Source organism: Mastigoproctus giganteus, chromosome 9, assembly GCF_048544385.1.
Source record: "Mastigoproctus giganteus isolate SK-2022 chromosome 9, ASM4854438v1, whole genome shotgun sequence".
Classification (NCBI taxonomy): Eukaryota; Metazoa; Arthropoda; class Arachnida; order Uropygi; family Thelyphonidae; genus Mastigoproctus; species Mastigoproctus giganteus.
Genome location: NC_143583.1, coordinates 61108604 through 61134024, shown reverse-complemented (window position 1 = coordinate 61134024; position 25421 = coordinate 61108604). Strand labels below are relative to the sequence as shown.

The 25421-nt window shown below is 36.7% G+C and overlaps 1 protein-coding gene across 1 annotated transcript in view; it reads left to right on the top strand.

Annotated features, from left to right (window-relative positions):
* Positions 1–25421, top strand: part of LOC150080280 (uncharacterized) — a 328384-nt gene that overhangs the window by 296633 nt on the left and 6330 nt on the right. The window contains exons 9-10 of the mRNA XM_090380675.1: positions 6278–6447; positions 15436–16282. Coding sequence (XP_090236801.1) covers positions 6278–6447; positions 15436–16282 — 1017 coding nt within the window. The remainder of the gene's footprint in view (positions 1–6277; positions 6448–15435; positions 16283–25421) is intronic.

Below are 25421 nucleotides of genomic sequence, written 5' to 3'. Positions count from 1 at the left end.
AACGTCACCGTAAATCGGTAGACGGCACTGTTCATCAGTTCATGAGAGAGAAAATTTCTGGTTTACTCATTGAAGCAGTAGTCGCCGCACGAAGAGCATGCATCGATATACAAACTGTGAGCTGGCAGACATGCACCTAGTGTATAGATTAGCAGAGGGCAATGGACGAGCCGCTCAACGAATTTATGGAGAACGCTTCCCAGACAGACATGTACCAGACCACCGTTTGTTTGCGCATGTGCATCAAAATTTGTGCGATTATGGGTCATTTAGAAGTAACAGGAGTAGTGCTGTAGACCACGTTCGACGCGAACTCCCGCCATGGAAAAAAGTGTGTTGAATGCTGTCCAGAATAATCCTACTACCAGCACACGTGCCGTTTCCTCTGCCTTAGGAGTGTCTCGTTGCAGTGTACAGCGTGTCTTGCATGACGATTCCTTACATCCCTTTTATCTCCAAAGGGTTCAGTTACTGCTCCCCCAAGATCATCCAGCACGTGTAGCTTTTGCACAGTGGTTTCTCCAAGAAAGTGTTCAACAAGTCTTGAATTTTCCAGCCTATGAGGTTCACAGATGAGGCAACTCCGCTAAATATTGGATCTTTCTTGAACAAGTTCTACCAGGGTTACTTGACGATGTTCCAGCAAATGTGAGACGCAAAATTTGGTTCCAACATGATGGGGCGCCTGCCCATTATGGAAGGTGTATTGTGACCATTTGAACAGGCATTTTGGGCGTCGGGGATTGGCCGTGGTGGACCCGTTGCCTGGCCCCCACATTCACCTGATTTATCGAGCCTCGATTTCTTTCTGTGGGGGGGGCCCTCAAATCTATCGTGTATGAATCGCCTGTGGAGACGGAAATGGATCTCGTGGCGAGACTCATGTGCGCTACTGTTACTGTCAAAAAAACTCCAGGCGGAGTTTCTTTGACAGTAGCACAGTTTCTTTGACAGAGTTTCTTCGACGTGGATTGGCGGACACGGTCTGCCAATCCATGGTCCACCATGGATTGGTGGACCCTGTCCGCCAATTCATGATGCGTCGGTGTCACGCATGCATCGCGTTTCGTGGTGGAACCTTCGAGCATCTTTTGTAACCTCATGAAATGCATCCATCTCGTACTCCATTGTTAATATTATGTCAAATAAATGTTTGCCACTAATTACTGTCTTGCCATTTCTGCTTCTTGTGCCTCTGCTACTACTTTCCCGTGATGTTTCTGGTTATGAGTTCCTATGCGATTCACATTCCTCTAGATGTTACCTACCTCCCCTAAACATTTGTACCAATATTTTTTAGATACCCTGTATATCTAAAAATAGTATTTTACGTATGGCCCACCTTCTTTTTGAATTCCTAATGCGGCCCTTCAGCTAAAAGTTTGCCCAGGCCTGATCTAGTGTATAGCCTCACACGTCTAAATTTAATAACATCAAAATGTTGCCTGACCTATTAGGTGTTTTAACACATCTCTCTAGCGTTCAACCCCAACCAGCGATTTCAGCAATCCCATTAAGCATTAATGTCAAGCACGTGAAAATTTTTTTTTTTTTTTAAGGTCCTAGAAACTGAAATCCCGGGAAACTAGGTGGCAGGACCTGCCAGAGCAACTTGTTGTGATACTGGATACACCCAGCTAGCCTCCACATGGCGAGGGATGGGCAACGTCTCTGTCTTGACAGTGTACTGTCCTCGATACAGCGAACACACGTGGAGATGGGAGAAACCCCAGGTGCCGTCTGACACGAACATATCTTATACCTTATAGTCCTAATGACTCTGATGAGTACAATGAACTGTACAGAGAAATAGAGTGGGCCAGGAAATCACAATGATGGATTTTAACTTTCCAAATATTAACTACAACTTGTGGGTTGGTCAATCACACACTATCGAAACTTTTGTGAATTTATTGGAAGACTGTTTTCTACAGCAGCATGTTAGAGAGTAATACTCTTGATCAGATTATCAGCAGTGATTATTCATGAATTAGGAAACTGCACATAAAAGAACCACTGGGTGGCAGTGATCACAGTGTATTGATGTGGGATTTATTTAAAGATGTAACTACCATCAAGGGTAAATTGAAGGGTTTTTGCTTCCTTAAAAGCAATCACTGTGGTCTCAGACAGTTTTTAAATTCTGTACAATGGGATAATACAGTTTAAGGTTTGGACCTAAATGGACATATTGTTTGCACGTATTGTTATCATTGACAATTCTAGGACCTTATTATTATAATCCACATAGTTCATAACTATTGTTTTTATCCTTTGTTAACAATATCATACATGTAGTTCTTGACTTTACGAGTTAATTCGTTCCTAGCGTGCACTCATAAAGCGGGAATTTATTTCCCATAAACATAATGTTAAAAATAGGGATTACGTTCTCAACAATGAAATTAGTTAGCTAATTAGTTTATGGTTAAACAATGATTGATTTATCAAAAGAAATGAAAACGTAGCCTGTAAAATCAAGCAAATTATAATAAGAGAAATTATTTATGACTTATAAATGTCAAAGAATGTTTATTCTTCATCATCATCGACTAATTGCACACTCGTTGATCACTCATTGGCTCAGCACTCATTGGTTTGTTGCACAAGGAGTAGTCTTCTTCAGAAATGCTTCAAGAGGCGTTTGTTTCTAAGATAATCTCTTTTAATTATAAATTTCATGATTGCATGCAGAAGCATGGTTTTAACGGCACACACAAATTGCAACTAACACGATTCGTGTGGAGTAACAAGTTTACGAAGCTTAAAATAAAAGGAATGAAGAGAAGATTCTGAAAATTTATTTATGTGTTTTATACAATTGAAGATTTCAGTAAAGGATAAACATATTCCACCATAATAACGTAAAAAAAACCATACAATTCCAAGCTATCAGTATTTTCGCAAATGCAAGAAGATCGAGTTTACTATCCGTTTATAATTGCTTGCAGTAACAGAAAAGCCCAATAAACCGGAAAGTGGAAATAGTTTTTATTGTTTTATGGTTGTGACCTCCAGAAATGTGCTTTAGAAAAATATCACAAAGGCGTTTAAAATTTATTCTTATAACGGAACATATGATAACAATGAATGTGTATTGCATTTTAATGATTTGAATTGGTAACTAATACAATTTACAAACCATGCTCACGACCTTTTATATGGCCTTGAGGTCACACTTGTGACCTTAAAAATGACATTTTAGAGAGATAAATAGCTTAGTTATACAGCGAAAATTTCAATTTCCGAGATCTTGAAACAAATTACAAAAAAATAGTGTGTTATTGGGTTCTCATTACGATATTTTAACGATACGATGGTTCTCTGGAACTGATTAATGACGTAAAGCGAGATACATTTGTATTGTGTAGCTACACGTGGTTTGGAATGCGGTATTTATGAATGTTTAACATTCATTTTTTGCAATTACTGTTCATATTTTCGATTTTGTTGATACTTGGGGGAAAAAAAACTTGTAAACCTAGGAACTCGTAAACCGAGAACTGCCTGTATATGGATCTTGTTTCAAAGTTTTTAAGGCTTGATTTTGTTTTATATTGAAATTTGGGATCACTTTCTAAATGGAATTAGGCTACTCTTGTGCCAGATTTCAACAACAGTTTCTTCTGGGACATTCTTCAGAGCTTGCTTGACAACCATAGCTGTTAGTGTAATGGGACTGTCTCTTGGTGTACAACAGATTTAGCATATAATTGTAAAATCTGAAGCATTTATCACTTAAATTAAGTAAATTGTTTACTATAATTATTATTTCTTCTCCCATATTGCCTGTTTTGGTTACTGTGTTCATTCTCTAACTTCCAGAATTTGTTTATTTATCATCATCTCATTACTTCAGCAGAGGCAATATCTTTGCTAATACGTATAAGGTAGTAATGCATGAAATATCTCCTTTGGTAGATTATTTCATAACTAATATATAATTATCTTCTTTTCACTTAATGATCCTGAGTTCTTAATGCACTTTCCTGATTCACAACTTCATCTGGAATGCCATATTGCATTTTCTCTGTTCTTGTCCCTAGAATGCGATAATTCCAGAAGCACATTTTAAATTTGTGTATGAGGAAAGATTAATTTAGTAATAAAATTGGCTACACAATGTGTAATTAAAAAGGAAAGAGTAGAAAACACAGCCATAATAAACACCAGCAAAACTAGCTGCAACTGGTAGTCATCATGCAAGCTTTTTTCTGCAGGTTTATCTCAGTGCAGTGCAGTGCAAGCGATACACCCCAGGAGGATACCCTACCTTACTTTAGAGAACACTGATATAATGATTAATAATAATTAAAAAAAACTAATATCAAAGGTTTATTTTCAAAAGAAATAAAATAACGATTAGCAATTCTGTATTGCCGAAGTTTAGAATGAGTCAAAACACCATCCATTCATCTCAACAAATTAGTAAAGGCCACTGTCCATATCAGTAACAACAACCAATGAAAGATGAATACAGAGTTTTGTGAGCATTACGGAGGTTGATATGAAGAAATGGAAGAGGATGAGTGGAACTCGCCATACCACAACACTTACAGAAAACTTTAACCGTAATAAGTGTTTGTATACACCTAAGTTACAGCTGTGTTCCTGTACAATTAAAAAAAAGAGTAGAAAAGTAAACTACTGCTGAAGTACAGTAAAGATGGCCATTGACATCTCTCATTGCAGTCCACTTCAGATTTACCAAGGATCTCCATCTGATCAACCAAAGAATTGAAAAAAAAAAATTTTTTTTTTTTGGTTTTCAAAATTTGCACCATTCAGGGTTTTGCAAAAGCTGTTAATTGTCATCTTAATAGATTTAATATTTCTTAATAAATAAATTTATATTTATACTTTGGATGGCCGAAGATAGAAGATTTTGTGTACAAAAATCACACAATTTTTGCACCCACATACATTACACAAAGACTGCAGCCAGCTTGGGTAGTAGCTTAGTGCTGTTGAGTCATGAGATGACTGCATGCTGATCTGATCCAATTAAGTGTTAAAACTTAAAGGTAATATACTCATAATACAAGCTATATAGCTTTAGAAATAAATTTGGTAAATTAGCAAGACAGTGTCGTGTTTATAAGGCAATTAAGCCTGCTAGCCATCAAACATGGAAGAGCACACATACAAAGCTATCAAAGGATTTTTCAGAAGCTTCAAATTAAATATTATTTAACTCTAATGTAATCAAATTTGTCATCCAGTTTCATTATTCAAAGAACAAGATTTTGGCAACAAAGTAAAATGACTGTTTTGAAAAGGGTAAAAAAAAAAAAAAAAAAAAAAAAAATGAATCTTTAAAAAGTCCAGATTTTTGGACAGGCAAATTTTGGACATTTTACCTGTATATTGAACCCCATCTCTCTCTCTCTCTCTCTCTCTCTCTCTCTCTCTCTCTCTCTCTCTCTCTCTCTCTCTCACACACACATGTTTCCATATGCAGTAGTAATGTGTGAAACTGATGCAGTTTACAGACTGAAGTATTATCTAATTACTATTAACTGATGATATATTAAGGAATCCTTATGTGCTGTGATATAACAACTAGACTCTAGCTTAGCTTAATTATCAGCACTCACCTCATAGTAATCCGCTTAGTTTGATGAAAGTTTCAACACGTACATAGTAATTATGAGACTTTTAAATTTCAATTAGTAGCTATTTTTAATTTATAGAAATTATGGATTTAAAAAAATTAGAATTACTAAATTATGAGCTTCATTATTGTTAAAATTTGCCTAAGAAAGGAAAGTGCACATTCCATTCTATAGCGGTCTAATTAAAATTATGTATTAAAAAATAAAATATTATGTATTAAAAATTAATCACTTTTTTATCTCACTTTTATTTTATTTTTTAATACCTAATTTTAATTAGACAACTATAGAATGGAATATGCACTTTCCTTTCTTAGGCAAATTTTAACAATTTTAAAGCTCATAATTTAGTAATTCTAATTTTTTTAAATTCATAATTTCTTTAAATTAAAAATAGCTACTAATCAAAATTCAAAAGTCTCATAACTACTATGTACGTGTTGAAACTTTCATCAAACTAAGCGAATTACTATGAGGTGAGTGCTGATAATTAAACTAAGCTATGCCTACGATCTAATTACTATTATTATTATTATTATAACGATGATACATGAAATCTTATTATTATAGACTAAATTTTGTGTTGTTACTTATTAGCCATTTTACCATTTTATACAAAAAAATTGACATAATGAATAAAGTTTAGAAAATCAGTATTGCAGATAATGAACACTACAGAATTTCCAAAGAAACTTGCTTAAACATTCCAAATGTAAGTGGAGTTGAAGAAATTCATGCAGTGTTTGAGCAGAATATGATAAATGAAGAAAACTGTGAGAATTTAGCTGCTACTTTGAATGATTTAAGTGAATCAGTTAGCACAAGAATTAAGGTAAGATGTATTTAACAGTGATGTTTTTTCTTGTTCTGCTTTCTTTTAGAATTAGTTCATATTGTGAAACATGCAATTTTGTTTTACTTGCACTGTATACATGATTTTTGTTGACTGAAAACTGTGAGCATGTGCTTATTCTCTTCCTGGTGAAACTGCCAAAAACCAGTCCTTTTTTTTTTTCTTATTTATCGGTTTTCAAAAAAGACCATTATGAACATTTGCTGTAGTCCACCTAAATAACATAGAATATATCACAAATATATATATATATATTGCTATTATTAATGTAATATTTATATGTTTTTAAGATAATGTTATGACATCAGTGTGTCAGTAATTCTGATTTCACTACACATTTTGAAATTTTATATGAAAAATCGGAGGAAAAGTCTAACTTTTACAAGAAAAAACATGATTATTTTAGTGTTGGAATTGGTGACCAAGACAAATCGTGAGTTTCACATGATGTCTGCCATCCAAGTGTTGAAAATATGGTGTTCCTGTGTTGTGGTTTGAACACAAAGCCCCTACATCAATTTATATATTTGCTTATGCAGTGTCACAGCACTGAGAACAAACCTGCAGTACAATATCCAGATCTGCTATTAGCTGTTTGTCCTCTACATTGATACATCTTCTCTGTCCCTTACAGTGAAGATGTACCAATTCTAGCTAAAGGAACTTTGATGCTTCCAGCACAGACTTTGATTATCCCCCTCGTAAGTGTAGTGAATTTGAAACTATACTGGTGAAGTTGAAGCCATCTCAAAAATTAAACAACAGTGTACACTATCTAAGCTAAATAGTCAGTTACTTGTACATCTACCTTCTGAAGAATTCAGCATGACTCTAAGGCTCCAGGTTCAGTGAACAGAATCTGTTGGAACCTAGCACTCCATTTCCTTGGTAAAAGTACAGAGAAAAAACCATTCCCTTCTACACTAAGAAGGGATCTCTTGCATTCTGTACTGACAAATGTTTTTGTCAGTCCATCATAATTGAGATTCATGTTACCTTTAGTTTCGGTCAATAATTCTATATTAAAAAATAAATTTAATAACAGCTTGAAATTCTTCTTTTAAAAGGTGAAATGTTGATCATGAGCTAGTTTTGATGATTTGAAAGTGCCAACCACATTTAGAGTTGGTATTACTGGTGGCAAATGTTGTTATTTAGTTTTTAGGAGCATTAGCAACTAAGGCCATATTGCTCCGGGAATATGTGGTGGTCATCCCTCGACCTTTCCACATCCTCCGTATTTGGTGGTGACGGGCTCGAACCCCGGTCTAATCAAGAAGCGTGTGCTACGCACTGCTGCTCCTTCCCACTTGGCTACGGAGGTGCCCAGTGGCAAATGATGCAAGAAAGCAAGCTTATATAACATCAGCCAAAAAAAAAAACTTCCCTTATCACTAGTCCATTTGTTTCAACAATCATCCCCCCCCCCAACAGGCTGAAAGTAAATATCTGCACATCAACCCTGCAATCATACTTCCTCAGTTGCAATTTATACCCCCTGATATGTGAGTCTGAGCAATGGGGGGAAGGATTCCATCAGAATTGAGCTTACTGAATCCAAAGCCTTAAACACCTTAATCAGATCTCCTTGCAAGTCCCTAGTTTCCAGGTGCTGCAATTTGCAGAACTGAAACCGTTCTTGGTAAGACTACCCTTCTGTTCTTCTCACTAATCTCATTGCTCTTTCTTCTCTGCACCCACTCCAACAGATTTGCATCCTTCTAAAATTAGGCCTCCAGACCTGTATGCCCTACTCAATATGTGGCCTTGTACAATGGGATAATCATCTCCTATCCCTGCTGACAAAATTCCTGTACATGTTTATCATTGACATGAGCTGTCCTGACAACCCTGTGTCCACTACTCAGAGAACTTCATATCTGACTGCACCTTTACTCCAGGTATTTTTCACTACCTTGAGTGCGATAACATATAGTTGGTATGTTATTCTGGGATTACTATTCCCCATGTGAAGTACCTTGCATTTGTTGATATTAAACTTCAATTTTCACTTCTCGTCCACCTACATAATTTTTCTAGATCTTGTTGCAGTAGCATACCCTGATTACTATCATTAACCACCCTGCCAACCTTCATATCATCTGCAAACTGAGATATTAAGACTATTATGCCTTCATCAATATCATTAATGAATATAGAAAACACTTCTTAAATATGACAATCAGATGAGTACAATGAACAATTGTGTAGATAAATAGAGTGGGCCAGTAAATCAGAGTGTCTTATAATGGGGGATTTTAACTTCCCACATATAGACTGAAACTTGTGGGGTGGTCACTTGCACACTAGCAAGGTTTTTGTGGATTTATTGCAGGATTGTTTTCTACAGCAGCATGTTAGAGAGGCAACAAGAGGGAGTAACACTCTTGATCTGATTATCAGCAGTGATTATTCATGCATTAAGAATTTACAGATAAAGGAACCACTAGGTAGCAGTGATCACAGTGTACTGATGTGGGATTTACTTAAAGAAGTAACTACCATCAGGAGTAAAGGGAAGGGTTTTTGCTTTCATAAAGGCGACTGCAGTGGTCTCAGAGATTTTTTAGGTTCTATGCAGTGGGACCAACTGATGATGTTACCAACAGCAAATTCTAAATGGGAAGCATTCAAGGAAGTAATCTTGAAAGCTACTAGACTTTTCGTTCCAACTAAGAAATACTGTTCTAGGTTCAGGCCCAAATGGATGTCAGATGAACTAGTGAGACTCATGGCAGAGAAGAAAAGTGCATGGGATGCACATAAATTGTCAGGTGACACAGAAGCCTATGGTAGATACAAGTAATCAAGTCTATAATCAAGTCACAAAGAAGGTTAAGCAAGTGAAGGCAGATTATGAAAAATCTTTGGCAAAGGATGCAAAGAAAAACAGGCAAAGACTTATATAAACTCTAAAAGGAAGGGGATGAATCAGATTGGTCCACTTGATATTAGTTCACTGACTGTAAATTATCATTCTCAGATAGCTGCAGAACTAAATGAGTATTTTGCATCTACATTCACACATGAGGAGTTATTCAAGGAGGAGTGGGCCAGATGTTTATCAAACTCTAACAGGGAGTTTAATGATTTTGTAATAACTGAGAGCAAAGTGAAGGAGAAATTGTTGAAGTTAAACATAAGAAAGGCAGCACCTGGGGTGGGTGGTATCTATCCAGTTATATTAAAGGAGGCAGCAAAGGAAGTAAGCAAACTCTTAGCCATAATTATGAGAGCATCATTGGACTCGGGGGAAATCCCCACGGACTGGAGATATGCAAATGTATCTCCAATTCACAAAGGGGGATGAAAGGGTGACACAAATAATTACAGACTTAGTTTTGACTTCTGTTCCAGGAAAAATAATGGAGTGACTAGTTAAAGAAACAGTGCAGGATCATTTAGACAAGACTGCAGCAATAATTCAGACACATCATGGGTTTGTCAAGGAGAAGTCTTGTCTGACCAATTTGATTTTGTACTATGATGTGATTACAAAGGTTGTTGTTGTTATTTGGTTTTTAGGAGCATTACCAACTAAGGCCATATTGCTCCGGGAATATGTGGTGGTCATTCCCTGACCTTTCCACATCCTTCGTATTTGGTGGTGACGGGCTCAAACCCCGGTCTAAACAAGAAGCGTGTGCTACGCACTGCTGCTGCTGCTCCTTCCCACCTGGCTACGGAGGTGCCTGATTACAAAGGAACTGGATGCAAAAAAATTATTTTGATATCATATGCTTGGATTTCAGGAAAGCTTTTGATATTGTTGCACATGGAAGACTACTGTATAAATTGGAGCAGTATGGCATTAAGGGCAAGTTGCTATAATGGATAAAAGGATGGTTGAGTGGGAGAAGACAGAGAGTGGTGGTCAATGGGTACTGCTCTACGTGGACTAATGTTATAGTGGTGTCCCTCGGGGTCCGGTGTTGGGCTTATTGTTGTTTTGTCTATTTATCAATGATATTGATGAAGGTATATCAAAGTTTGCAGATGATACAAAGGTTTGCAGATTTTTTAATAACAGTAATGACAGTATGCTGCTGCAACAGGATCTGAAAAAGTTGGGTAGATGGGCTAAGAAATGGCAACTGAAGTTTAACATTGACAAATTCAAAGTACTGCATATGGGTAGCAGTAACCCCAGAGAAATGTACCAACTATGTGGTTGTTACACTCAGGGTAGTGGAGAATGAAAGAAACCTTGGGATAATTGTGCAGTCAGATATGAAGTTTTCTGAGCAGTGCAGACAGGTGCCAGTGTAGGTCACGGGGTCCTGTCAATGATATACAGGAATTTTGCAAGCAGGGTATAAATAAGGCAATGGTCAGACCTCGCTGTGAGTACTGCATTCAGGTCTGGAAGCCTCATTTTATGAAGGATGTAGAGTTACTATAATGAGTACAGTGAAGGACAGCAAGACTGGTGAAAGGAACAAAGGGGTGCTCTTATGAAGAAATGCTTAAGTTGTGCAAATTGCAGCTCTGGAGACTAGGCACCTACGAGGTGATCTGATTGAGGTGTATAAGACCTTGAATGGATTGAGCAGGCTTAATGTTGAGGGGATTCTTCCTCTTGCTCAGATTACAAACCTGAGAGGGGGCATAGATTCAAACTGAGGAAAGACAGTTCTAGAATAGATGTGTGGAAGTTTGCCTTTAGCCAGCAGATAGTTGATTGCTGAAACAAACTTCCATCTGTTGTTTTGGTAGTTGATAGCTTAAATAAATTCAGGGCAGAACTAGACAAACATTTGGAATGTGGATCAGTGAAATGAGAATTTTTTTTTTTTTTTTTTTTTTTGCTAATACTGTAAACTTGCTTTCTTGCATCATATGCCTCTACTAATCCTAATGCTAATGATTGTTGGAACAAACTTCCATCTGATGTAGAGGTGGGTAGTTTGAATGAATTCAAGGAAGAACTAAATAAACTATAAAAGGAGATGTATAGGTGATATGGGAAGTGTTACTGTTTGGCTGATTCTGTATTATAAGCTTACTTTCTTGCATCATTTGCCACAACTAATATTAAATATGTTCTTCCGTAACATTTGTCTTGTCAACATCATGAATAGTCAAGTGAACAGAACTAACTCTCTCAAAAATATAATAATTCATTTAAGAAATATGTAGTCTCAACTTTCATCAAAATGCTATCAATTTCCATCTACAATTCTTTAAGCCCCACTTCCTTTTTCTGACAGAATCCTATCAGGTTTTTCACACTACTCATTTCATTTACATGAACTGTAGGACTGGGGTGGTAGATGACTTTCATCAACCAGTGAAATACCATCACTTTGCTTATTGGAGGCTTGAAGTGGTGAAACCCATGTTTAGTCTCTAGAGCAAAGTTTCCGACATCCCCCTCCCTCCCATACTTCTCCTTCAACCCATGCACGGTACTAAGTACTATAGGTTTTGATACCTTCGTGTTTGGGGTTTTCATAAAAAAAAAAAAAATTACTGGCTGTAAGCATATATGTGAAAAGAAGCATATATACAGAGTGTGAATACCATTTTAAAGCTGTATCATCAAAACATAAATGTTCAGTTTCACCTTAATTCCTGTCGTAATCCTTATACGACATGAATCATGTGTGATAGATGGGATGAGAAGTGCTTTGACTAAGTGTAATGGCATAATAATTAAAGATAGTAAATAATGTCTGAAGATCAGCTCTTTGAGAAAGCCAAGTTTCTGTTGATGTGATAACAAAACTTGGTAAACATATCTTGAAGCAAAATTTTAATTAAACATTCTGCTTCAAGAAACTAGAAAATATTTTGTTTAAAACATTTTCTAGTTTCTTCTCTGCATGCACACCTTTCATTTCTTAATTCAAATAACTGAAATTTTATTTCAAACACAGACAGAATTCTAATTAAGAAAAATGAAGCCAGAATTTCATTCTACTTGCTTTGGAGCCTCTAGTATGAAGCTTTGGCTTGATTATGTATGATTCTTTGCACATCATCAAGAGCATAATCCCCCCCCCACCTACTTCTTTCCTGCTTATCTTCCTGTATACATGTACTCACTATATTCAAACTCTGCAATGCCTACGTCTGAGTGGTACCATATTTCTGATATCCCCGTAATGTCCATATTTGTTGACTTAACCAATATTTAAAAATTATTTATTGTACTTCTAGCATTTGTGCAACATCAAGTGCTATACAGGGTGATTCAAAAAGGACTTTACAACTTCATAAGTGTATAGCAATTTATTCAGGAGACTTTTATTGAACTGAACTCAATTTCCTCCCAAATGCAACGTAATATATCTGGCCTAACTGTCTGTAACTGCGGAGGTGATTTCAGTTCTGAGCTCGGTAAGGTTGGTAGGTAAGGATGGAACAAACACTTGAAACCCCATAGAAAAAAGTCTAGAGGTGTCAAATCTGGGGAACGAGGTGACCATGCCAATGACCCTGCTCGACCAATCCACCGACCTGTGAAAGTAGCCATTTTTGAAATGCAAGCCACTTGCAGTGACAGAATTTGGTACTACGGCACTACGTCAGTAAAATGTGATGTTTTTTGTTACAATATGACAGTTCAATAAATTATATAAGTCTCCTGAATAAATTTCTATACACTTATGAAGTTGTAAAGTCCTTTTATATGTATGCCTGTTTTTCCCTCCTGTAACTCGTAATGCAGTAGATATATTTGCCTGCTGCAGATCCTATGTAGAACCCCAGCAGGCGTGGTAATTCTTGAATGCCTTGCTCTTCAGGCTGTTGCATTTCTCATGGTGAAGCAGTGCAATTATCAATTTTGCCTCTACTTGTTGCCTACTATTAAACTATTAGTCTGACCCACCTAATACTGCCTTGATAACTTCTGCAAATCTTCTTGTATTCCATCCCTTTAAAACAATCTATTATATAAAGTACAGACCAATCTGAGGAAAATTCTACCCCATGAGCCTTTCACAATGTCTCCATCTCCGATTTGATGCTAGAGAGATTGTGGGGTAGAATTTTTAACAAATGAGATGCTCTCATCACCTTCCTATCATGTCTCGTCAAATTTCCAAACACTTTCAAATATTAGCATTGGTAGTGGCATATGATGCTAGAAAGCCAGCTTATACAGCATCAGCCAAAAAAAAACCACATTGCTAATTCACCCATCCATTGAATTTATATAAACTGTCAACTTCCATAACAACCAATTGAACTCTGTTCCAGCAATTTACTACCTACTGGCTAAAGGAAAATTTCCACGTATCTGTTCTGCAATTGTCTTTCCTCAATTTGAATTTATGCCCCCTCAAATGTGTAATCTGAGCAAGAGAAAGAATCCCATCAGTATTTAGTTTTGCTCAAACCATTCATGGCCTTAAACACCTCAGTCAGATCAAATCGCAAGTCCCTAGTCTCCAGACACTGCAATTTTCAGAACTTAAGCCTTTCTTGGTAAGAGCATCCCTGTGTTCCCCTCACCAATCTTGTTGCTCTTCTCTGTACTCATTACAGCAGCTCTACATCCTTCCTAAAATGAGGCCTCCAGACATTTATGCAGTACTCAAGGTGTGGCCTGACCATTGCCTTATACAATGGGATAATCACCTTCTTATCTCTGCTAGCAAAATTCCTGTATATCATTGACATACAGGAATTGCATAAAATGCTGTGATTCATGCTGTTAGCAATAGAGCAGAATTGCTAATAACAGAAGTGCTGATCTCACATTAAATAGCTAGTGTTGGTGACTCTACTGTCATTGTGCAAAAAAAAGATAGGTAGAATAGGAAGTGTGCAAATCTGCCAGAGCTAAAAGTTAATGATATAGAACAGTTAAATTTTCCTCATGAGGAAAATTTAATCCTAACCTTCAGATATTTCTGAACATTGTTCTGTACCTGTAATTCCTCGGATATTCTCTTCTTAATATCATTAGTACCAACACATACAACTATATCTTTTTTTGCCTTTAAAAGATAACTGTTCTACATCATTAACTTTTATCTCTGGTAGATTTGCACTGATCCTATTCTACCTATCCTTTTTTGCACAATGACAGTAGAATTACCAACACTAGCTACTTAATGTGAGATCAACACATTCTGTCGTTAGCAATTCTGCTGTATTGCTAACAGCGTGAATCACAACATGTTATGTGCACCCCACTGTACTTCCTCAAGCAGTAGCTGACTTTGTTGAATATAACATTATCCTTTAGGGACTTGTATTCAAACCAGAGATTTTCAAAGGATATTAAGTACATGTGGAGTTATGCATGACATCATATACCTTAAGCCAGCGGTTCTCAAACTTTATGAGCCCATGCCTCCCTTGACCTGTAAAATTTTCCCAGCACCTCCCTTGAAGTAAAACATCTATAATTGTGCAATTTCTTAATTTTAATATGTAAATACAATAATTCAAACTCATGCAAGGTCAAATAACGTGTGAAAATACCCGAACCAATCGCCCGTAGTAATCGGATCCCAAGAATACTGTCAGGGAACATGATGTTGTTCTCTTCATCAAAAATACGCCAAATATTTTATATAATTATTTACATTAATAATACAGATCTAATAGTAAAAAAAATCATTCTTAATACATTTTTAATATTTGCCATGGAAATCTTACATAAACTATTACATCGTTCACCATGCCCATGGTAAATTGTGGTGCTCCCCAGGGTGTCGCGACGCACAGTTTGAGAACCACTGCCTTAAGCACTTTCATTATGAGAGCCACATTTATCAGCAAAGCAAAATATTTAAAGATTCCTATCGATTTAACACTACACTCAAAAGTATTACATTAGGCTAGTGAAAATGAAGGAAATTTTAAATATTTTCTTTTTTTAACTTGTTCTTTTAAAGGCTACCATTTGTAATAATTTTTCAAATACTTATAACAAATAAATTTCCATTCTTACAACTGAATTTCATAAATTTATCATAAGCACTTGCTGATTTTTCTGTACCATTTCAGAAATCCTCTTGTGAACCAGTTACTATGAAAGAAATAGAAAAAAGAAAGTCACATCTATCAGAATTAACAGCTCAAGACAAAAAGGAAACTTTAAATTTGAAAAGAGGAATACTAAACAACTGTGATAGACATCATATATCTCCAAATCATACTGAAGATCATGTGTGCATACAAGAAGGTGAAATTGGTAAAATTAAAAATTTTAGAGATGGAACAAAATGTTTAGCTCGTAACTTATCTGGCCCAATCATGTCTTCCAGTACCTCTCTTGTAGTGACTACAGCTTCTAGCATTCAAATGGAAAATATAATTACACCAAAAGTGACTGAGAGGTCATCAAATGTATGTAGTATGTTTCCTGAACATCACAATTATACAGATATTTGCACTGATCAATCTAAATCAAGTAATGCATTTTCACCTCTTAATTCCCCATCTGTAATCCCTAACAAATCACATATTTCTTTAGATTCTAGTATTTATGTTGTTAATAAAAAGGCCGAATATGCTGATGAAAATGCAAATAATACAAGCACAACTTCAGATATGGATATTCATGAGCATCAGAAACCTGACCAAGAACTGCCTTTTGATTCCACACACCATGAATGCAGCTCCACCGGAGGAGATTTCCTTCCAAAACATGTCAAGGGTGCAACAGCCATAAACACATTAGTGCCTTCTGAAATTAATTATTTTGTCCAAAAAAGTAATTTGCCTTATGAATTTCAAGATGAAAGATACATTGAAATTAAACCTAATATAATTTCTTCTGCTGAGGCACAGAAAGCTGCATTACTGTTATCCGGAGAAAAAAGGCAACAGGTAGAAAACCATGTACATGAAGGTATGTTAGAAGAATAGATATAAATAATAATATATATTTTTACTATATATATTTGTTATATCGACAATTAACAGTTAACAAAATTAAGTTATTATTGATAGTTAATAAAATTAATTAATAGTTAATAAAAATTTCATTGAAAGTTAAATATGATTAGTTCAAAGTGATCCTATTATTATTTTCCACTATATTTATACTCAGAATGCATATTTTATGTGGAACTACACCTGACAGGTACCAACTTTCTTTATAATTTCTGCGGGGAAAAATGGGCATTTCTAAATTCCCCATGAACTGGTGTAGTCCACAGGCAATTTGGAAAATAAAAAAAATATATAAAATGAGTTGTTTTTTTTATTATTATTGTTGTCACTTTTTTTTAAAAAATTACAAAAAATATTAATTTCAGAAAATTAAAAAGAAAAGTATCAAACAAAAAGTATCGATGTGAATATATTAATCCGATCATTTTCCAATTGAAAAGACCATTCACATGAAATTTTAAACACGCACACATTTCTGCTTATTATCTGTACAAATACTTCTAAAAAAAAACTGAAAAGGCAAAAGTATACATACATATTAGATACTATTCTACACTTCAATTTTCTAAATTTTATTTCAGATTTGGCCCACTTCACAGAATGCAAAATGTGATATCTACTTATCTAGCTTCCTACAGAATAGCATCCATCTTGAACAAATATTATGTTGCATTTCCATGCCTATTTTATGGGGCGAAAAAAAAAAAATCTTTCAAAACAACTCCTGTGTAACTGTAGATATTTAATTGACTTGTGGGAGTGGAAAGGCAAGTGCAGTGGGGCCTCGACTTACGATGACACCAACATCCGATATTCTTAGGAACCTGTATACCTTCCATACGATCTCGTATTTTAAGGACCAATAATATTTGCAGGTACCAATGGCTTTCCAATATAGTTGAGACGATACATGGGCAAAAATTTTCAGAAGCATGGAGTACGGAACATCACTCATACAATTGTTCTCAACTGCTTGGTCTCAACCAATTTCTATAAAATTGAAATTGAGTTTGTTGATCAGGAGGGTTATCTTCACGAGCAGGTTTTAACACTGACGAAACTGGCCTCTTCTGGAAGCGAATGCCCAGGAGAACATACATCACTAAGGATGAGGCTAGTTTACCTGGGCATAAGCCTATGAAACATAGGCTCACTGTCTTGTTGGGTGTCAATGCCTCTTGAGATTTTAAGCTGAAGCCTTTGCTTGTGTATCACTCTAACACCCCCAGAGTATTTAAACAACAAAAGGTCGACAAAGGCATGCTGGGAGTATTTTGGCGCAATAACAAGACCTGGGTTACAGGATATGTCTTCAGTGAATGGGAGCTTGAAGTTTTCTGTCCTTCAGTGAAGGGTTATCTTGAGAAAAATAAGCTTCCTGTGAAGGCACTGCTCCTGCTGGATAATGTGCCAGGCCATGATCCCAAACTTGTTCAATCTCTTGAGGCACATTTTTGACTTTGTTCAAGTCAAATTTTTGCCACCCAACACCACTCCTCTTCTTTAACCAATGGGCCAGCAAGTGATTGCAAACTTCAAGAAAATCTACACCATGAAAATGTTCACAAGTTGCTTTTCAAACTCTGGTGAAAATGCTGTCAACCTCAAAGATTTTTTGAAGGTCGAAGTTCAACATGCTGGACTGTGTGAGGTTGATTGTAAGTTCTTGGAATGATGTTTCCACAGGGTGCTTAAAATTCAGCCTGCCTGGAAAAACATCTGGCTTTAATTATCCATAACATTGACGGATTTGAAGATGATGGTGCCTTGGCAAATGATATTATCACTCTTGGTAAATCAGAGGGTCTGGAGGTTGATAAAGAGGATGTGGAGGACCTTATTGTTGTTATTATTATTATTGTTGCTCTTATATTATTTCTCCCTGACTGGGGGTTCCACCTCGTGATGGGTATTGCTACCAAGTACACAGGGTGGTTGTTGTTATCGTGTTGTTATTATTATTGTTGCTCTCTTATATTATTTCTCCCTGACTGGGGGTTCCACCTCATGACGGGTATTGCTACCAAATACACAGGGTGGTTGTTGTTATGTCTAGTGTTACTGTTGGTCAAGGAACTCTCTGACTATCCTACAGGTGTTCAGAATTGCTACTTTCTGGAGTTCCTTGTAGGGTTTGCTAGTAGACCTATTGCTGCTAGGCTGTTATGTAGGGTCTTTGGCATGATACCTGTGGTTGACACGATGATCGGGATGGTCGTTACTTGTTGCATATGCCACATCTCTCTGATCTCCTGTCTTAGGTTCGCATACTTCCTGATTTTTTCCCCATGGGTTTTCTGCAGGTTGCCAGTGTTGGGTACCGCTATGTCAATCAGATAGGTAGTCTTTATTTCTTGTCCACAAGGGTTATGTCCAGTCTGTTGTGCAGGATTGTCCTATCCATTATTATGGCACAGTCCCAGTACAGCTTGTGGGTTGGAGTCTCTAGTACTGACTGGGGTTCATATTTGTAGTATGGTACACTTTCTTCGACCAACTGGTATTTCCTTGCTAGCTTCTGATGTATTATCCTGGCTACCTGGTCGTGTCTATGAGTGTATTCAGTCTGGGTGATCACCTTGCATCCCGCTGTGATGTGTTGGATTGTTTCGGAGGTCAGGTGGCATCGTCAACGAACACTCCAGGCTCCTTGGCGATGTATTTTCTATAGTTCCTGGTGTTGATTCCCTGGTCTTGGATGGTGAGCATGAATCCTTCAGTCTCGGGAAAGGGCGTCCCGCTCATGAGCCATGCATTGGAAGCAATTTTATCTATGTGATCTTGATGGAGATCATTGTAGTGTCTGCCATGGAGTGTCTTCTCTGCCCATCTTTCTATCTTCGTTTGTACCTCCTGGTTTTGGGGGGGGATTCCTCACTTAGGTTCAGTGGGGTATACTGCTTGTCTATCTTCCTTATGGCCTGGTGGAGTGCTGCTATGTGTTTCTTGAAGTAATCCTTGAGGTTAACTATCGCTGTTTTCTGTTGCTCTATCAGGCCTCTTTCCCCCTTCTTCCTGGCAATTGTCAGTCTCTCCACGGCAGATTTTGGGTGGTGTTGGCGGCTCTTGGTCGTCATTGTCCTTGTCTTTCTCATGATATCCTCCAGCTCGGTGTTAGTCCAATCTATGATCCCGAAGGAGTATGCTAGCACTGGGACTGCAATGGTGTTTATGGCTTTAACTGTGTTTCCTCCGTTCAGCTTTGCTTTCAGCAGGCTTCTGAGTCTCTGATGGTATTTTTTGGTCAGGCAGGTCTTAATTTCCTTGTGCTGTAACTGCTGAGCCTGCATCATCTCCTTTTCCATGACGCACTATAATCTTGCTGTTTTTGCACCACAAAAATTCAAAATCAATCAAGCATCATCTCCAAGTATTTGTAGGCCTCTCCCTCTGCCATGGCTTCGATCTCTTTATCACTCTGCAGCTGGTAGTTTCGGTTGACTAATTTTTCCTGACACAGTGTGTAGGTCTTGCACGTCTCTAGACCAAATTCCATACTAATATCATTGCTGAATTCGTCGGTGATCTTGGAGTAGTTGCTGAAGGTGTTTTTCAGTTCCAGCGTAGAGCTTGATGTCATCCATGTACATCAGGTGGGTGAGGGTGTACAGGTTTTCCTTCCTTCTTTGAGGTTATATCCATACTTGCTGCCGTTGAGGATGGTAGATAGTGTGTTAAGTGCTAGACAGAACCACAATGAGCTCAGGGCATCTCCCTGAAAGATTCCTCTCCTGATGGGCATTGGCCTGGTTGTGATGTTTCTGACCTTAATGGTAGTACTCCATTTCGCCATCGTTTTGCCTAGGAAGTTTGTCACTATCGGATTGACTTTATAGATGTTCAGCATCTCTATTAGCCAGCTATGAGGCACGGAGTCGAAGGCCTTGCGGTAATCAATGTAGGCTGTGTACACGTTGTTGCGGTAATCGATGTAGGCTTGCTCCATAACCACGGCATTTGTGGTTAATTTCTCTTTGCATCCTTTCTGCTGTTCGGCCATTATGTTCTGGCTCTCTAAGTGGTCTGATATCTTCCTGGTTATACAGCTGGTCAGGATCTTGTACATTGTTGGGAGGCAGGTGATTGGCCTATATTTCGCTGGATTTCTTGTATCTTCGTCTTTAGGCTTCAGATATGTGATTCCTTGAGTGAGAAACTTCGGAACTGTCTCTGGGTGCCTTATCATTCAGGTGAACTGCTCTGCCAGGTACTTGTGTGTGCAAGTGAGCTTCTTGTACCAGTAGTTGTGGACATTATCTATTCCTGGAGTTTGCCAGTTGTGAGTTCTTGATCGTCTGTCTTACTTCTTCTTCTTCTTCTTCCCAAATCTTCCATCCTCTCATTACTTGTACATCCTTGGCTTTCTTGCGTTCTAGTTCTATCCAGGTTGCTTCGCTGTTATGTCTTACTTCCCTTCTCCATATGTTTCCCCAGAATTCCTCAATCGTCTTCTTCTCGGGTGGTCCGTTCCCTTCTTTCCCATCTTCTCCGAGATTCTTGTAGAAGTCTCTTTGATCCTCATCAAAAATTCGGTTGTTTATTTTCCTCTGGGAGCTCTCTTTGTATCGGCATAGTCTCTTGCTGAGGCCAAGGAGGTTCTGCTTCAATGTGTCCAAGTACTCCCCTATTCTCTCATTCTTTGTCTCATGTTTGCTGTGGATGCTGTCTCTCTTGAGGATTCTCTTCACTTTGCCAATCACTTTCTTGCTTCTATTTCCCCATTGGTACTGGGTTAATTAGCCTATCTTGACTCTTAATTCTTCTATCTTCTGTTGAAGTCTTCTTTCCCAATCTGGTGATTCCTTCTGTTTTCGGTTCTTCTGCTGCTGGTCTCTCGCTTCACTGGGCCATCGTGCCCCTCCCACCTTATTATTATTAGCCATATGGTGCAAGGAAGCCTGAAGCTTATGCTGCACCAAACAAAAAAAATTTAAGTGCCAAACTTTGTGGGTGGCCAAACCCATACAAAGTTTGGCACACCCAGTGTGCCAAACCCATACTCACCAGATGTGAGCCCCTGTATTGACGTCATGGGCGTGAACTAACAATAGAGGAGCTATAAGAGTTGGAGAAAATTACGGAGAGTGACACTGGAGAGAAAGAAGAAGAAAAAGACACCCAAAAAGTGTCACCTGAAGAGTTGATGACTGTCATTTCTTGTTGGGAGCATTTAAGAGAAGTGGTAAAAAATCACCCCAACATTTAAAAAAAATGAACTCATGATGGGCAAAATGGAAGACCAAGTAATTTTTTATTTCAGGAAGTTACAAAAAAGTTGTCAAAAATAGTGCACTTTGGACAGTTTCTTTGCCAGTAGCGACAAAAGACTGAAAAGACTATGCCACCATTGATTTCATCAGCTCTGCACTTCAAATCTAAGGTAAATTCTAATTTATTGTTTGTTTTTTTTTTTTTTAAGATGTTTTATAAAGTAAAATAAAGTGCAGCCATTATCAACCCACTGCAGGATGGAAGCCTCCTCAGCAATTCATGCTGAGGGAAAATGGACCGTAATCTGCCACACTGGTCCAGTGCGGGTTGGCAGATCGACCGTATTCAGCAGTCAGGGGCTTGAACCCCTGTCTACTCAAAGAGCGTGTGCTACTGCACTCCCGCTCCTGACCACTTGGCTACGGAGACCTATTTATTAAATAATCTTTATAAAACACTCATTTTTAATGTAAAAATGAAGTATAACATATAAGAAATGCCTATTTTATATGTTGTTGGGGAACAAATCACAGGGAATTAATGTATTATTGGTTTCAACTTACAATATTTTCAACATACAATGTTGAACATACAATAATTTCAACATTCAAAATACAATGGGTTTTGTGGAACGAATTACCATTGGATGTTGCCCCCCCCCCCCACTTTAATCTTGAACATTAAACAAACACAGAATTTGCAACTTTCTAGTAAAGTCAGTTCTTGCAAATACAAGTCACACAAATGAAAAAAAATATTATGTAAATGGTGCCCGAAAGGTGCTTTCATTTAATTATTCCATGAAACCTGTATGGAAAAAAAATTCAGAAACTATTACAATAAAAGTTCAACTGAATTTAGGAAGCTAGGAATAATTTCAGATTTTTAATCATTAATTAAAAGTTAATGCACAAGCATGTTCTGTGGATTTAAGAACTATGGTTACTGTGGAGATCATGTGTCACACCTTCTTTGCTATCATGTTCCTTTAGCTATTTGAAAACTGTTATGATGGCATGGATACTTTAAAAATAACAGTAAATCCAATCCATATATGAGTACAGTCCACTGTTATTGCAGTATGTCAATCAGCTGATTTGTGAGGTCAGTGTAACCTGTACAGAAAGGTGTGAAGTATGATTTGTTGGACTATAGCACCTTTTATTGGTACATTATAGCTGTAGCTGCTGATGCTCCAAAACAATTCAAACAAATGGCACCTTTTATCCACAGGCTACCGGCAATGATTTTTTCAGCACCATATTTTTAATCGTTTTATTTGTGATGAGTAGTTTAGCATTCATGAACGACCAAACTGCAGTTCTATCAGCATGTTTCAGATCAACACAGACATAAACGTGCCTGGGCTAAAACCAGAAATCAGTAATGTTTCATCACTCTTATTTTGCAAGTGATGTCATAATTCATGCTATATATACAAGTATATATATATATTTTTTTTTACTTCTCATATGTGTAATTATATTAGAGGACGGAATGCACAAGGCCTTGTGAATGTTGCATTACCAGGGTACCTGCCCACCCACTGATGATGAAGCCCACTAGCTTTGAAACGATCATCTGGGTGGTGGTATCCTCTGAAAATAAATAACAGTAGTCTTCTCTACTAGAGAAGCGTTATTTATTTTAAGTAGTGCAATAGCAGCTATCTCGTTGTGAAGGCAGCCACAATATGAAATACAATTAAAATGATGCCTTTTATACTACATACGTAGTTCAAATTTATGGGTTAACTATGGTATATCTACACCGATATTATATAGTGTAATTATATGGACTACTTTTTTGGCATGTACTACTTTATTAAGATAAGAGAATTATGCTGATTGTTGCACAGTTAGGATAAGTTTAAAAGTAGATTGTCTAATTATATTTGTGTTACTTTCAAATTAGATTAACAAACTCACCTACTTTAATCATTAAGTTTCGTGGTATAAAATAAACCACTGACTTTTTTTTTTTTTTATCTCCAACTTTCAAATTGCTCATTATCTTTTACAGAATATCACAATATATTACAAGTATCATTGACTAAGAAAAGGTTGAAAATCAGTCATAGAATGAAAAAGCACATATTAAAGATTAACTAGTTGCAAACCTGTTTCAAGATCATCAGTGTTATCATAGATATTAAAGTCAATGATATAACTAAAATTGTTTGTACCTTTCCTTGTATCATTCACATAAGCAAAGAATTCCAGTTTTCAATCATGAAATAATGGAATTCTTTATTGTTATGATTGAATTCCTTGCTATTGACCAAAGAATTCTCCTAATCTTCCTTACCACACCTAATCCTATAATTTTACTGCAGACAAAAACAAAAAAAAAGTTTCTGCTCCAAGTTGGCCAATGTATTTGAACTATTAATATATTTGGAGTGAATGTATATTAACATAATACATATTCACTCCATGTATTGTTCTTTACTATTAAAGTCATCAGTTCTTTTGACATCCATTTTAACATTTATCATGAACTCCACAAATATCAATTCAAAAAATATTAATAAATAATATATATATATTTTTGTCTTATATTCAGTTTCACCTCTTTACAAAAAACCAAATTGTCACTATTATAGTTGCACTCCATCTTTCTTGGTAGCATTGTTCCATTATATCTTTGTGGATTCTTTCACCTTGTTCATTACTAATAGCACTGTTATCTGAGGGAAAAGAAAAAAATTCAGATTCGAATGTTAAAAGTGTGTTTTAAGAGCTGCCTAGTAGCTTTATTTTATAGTTATGCAAGAGTTCATTTGTTAAGTTTTTTTTTTTTTTATTAGCTAAAATCCCCATGAAGAAAGGGGTTCTACCTAGGATAGTTTGGTGCATGACAATTCTGTATGCAACAGTTCAGTACATGACAGTTACGAGATAAATTGGTGACAATTTGGTATATGTACAACAATTTGGTGACTACAACAATTTTATGTATGCATGACAGTTTTCTGATCTCTTTATGATATGGTGTATCGTAAAGAGATCAGAAATTAACAAAATCAATGAAGTAAAAGGTTTAGGAAACAGGAGAAGTTTTGGTAACTTATAAAGGGGGAATGCAGAAATTTAAATTAAGAAAATAATCTAATTTTTATCCATTTATTTTGTATAAAGGATTCATGCCAATCCTTCTCTTAGGCAGGTTGGAAAGTAAGTACACCTATTTCACCATCACTCCATCCATATTGTAACACCTTTAATCCAGTTAAGATTATACCACTCTGCATGGTTTTCGATCTATGTAAATTAAGAGCTGGTTTTAACTCAGTTTTTTATGCCAATTTCAGAAATGTTATTCGTATTTTTCTGTCACATACTGTTTTTTCACGAATCACTTAAGTTGATGTCATGAGTTGTGTTATTGAATATATTAAGTTAGGAGTAAATGCTGGGAATTTGTAAACTAAATCTTCCCAATGTGGCAACCTTCAGTCATTTGTTTCTTAACCTTGAGAGCTCCATGCAGCAGTGTTTATCAATGTGAGCTCAATTTATTTTTGAAGTTATCGTGCCAAACGTGCTGAAAAATGAGTAAAATATCTTCACGCAAGTGGTTAAACAATCCAAACTTATTTTGTTATATTTGTAGAAGTTATATGTAGTCCTCAAGACAAGGCAAGATATTACAGAATTTGTAAAAAATTTGTATTTTGCTTATTTTGGAGTGAAACTCAGTGACAAAGATAAACAATGGGCTCCACATAAAGTTTGCCAAACCTGCGTTGAAACATTGAGATTTTGGAAAAATGGTAAAAAGAAGGCAATGCCTTTTGCAATTCCCGTGATTTGGCAGGAGCCTACAGGGGCACCTCCGTAGCCACGTGGGCAGGAGCAGCAGTGTGTAGCACACGCTTCTTG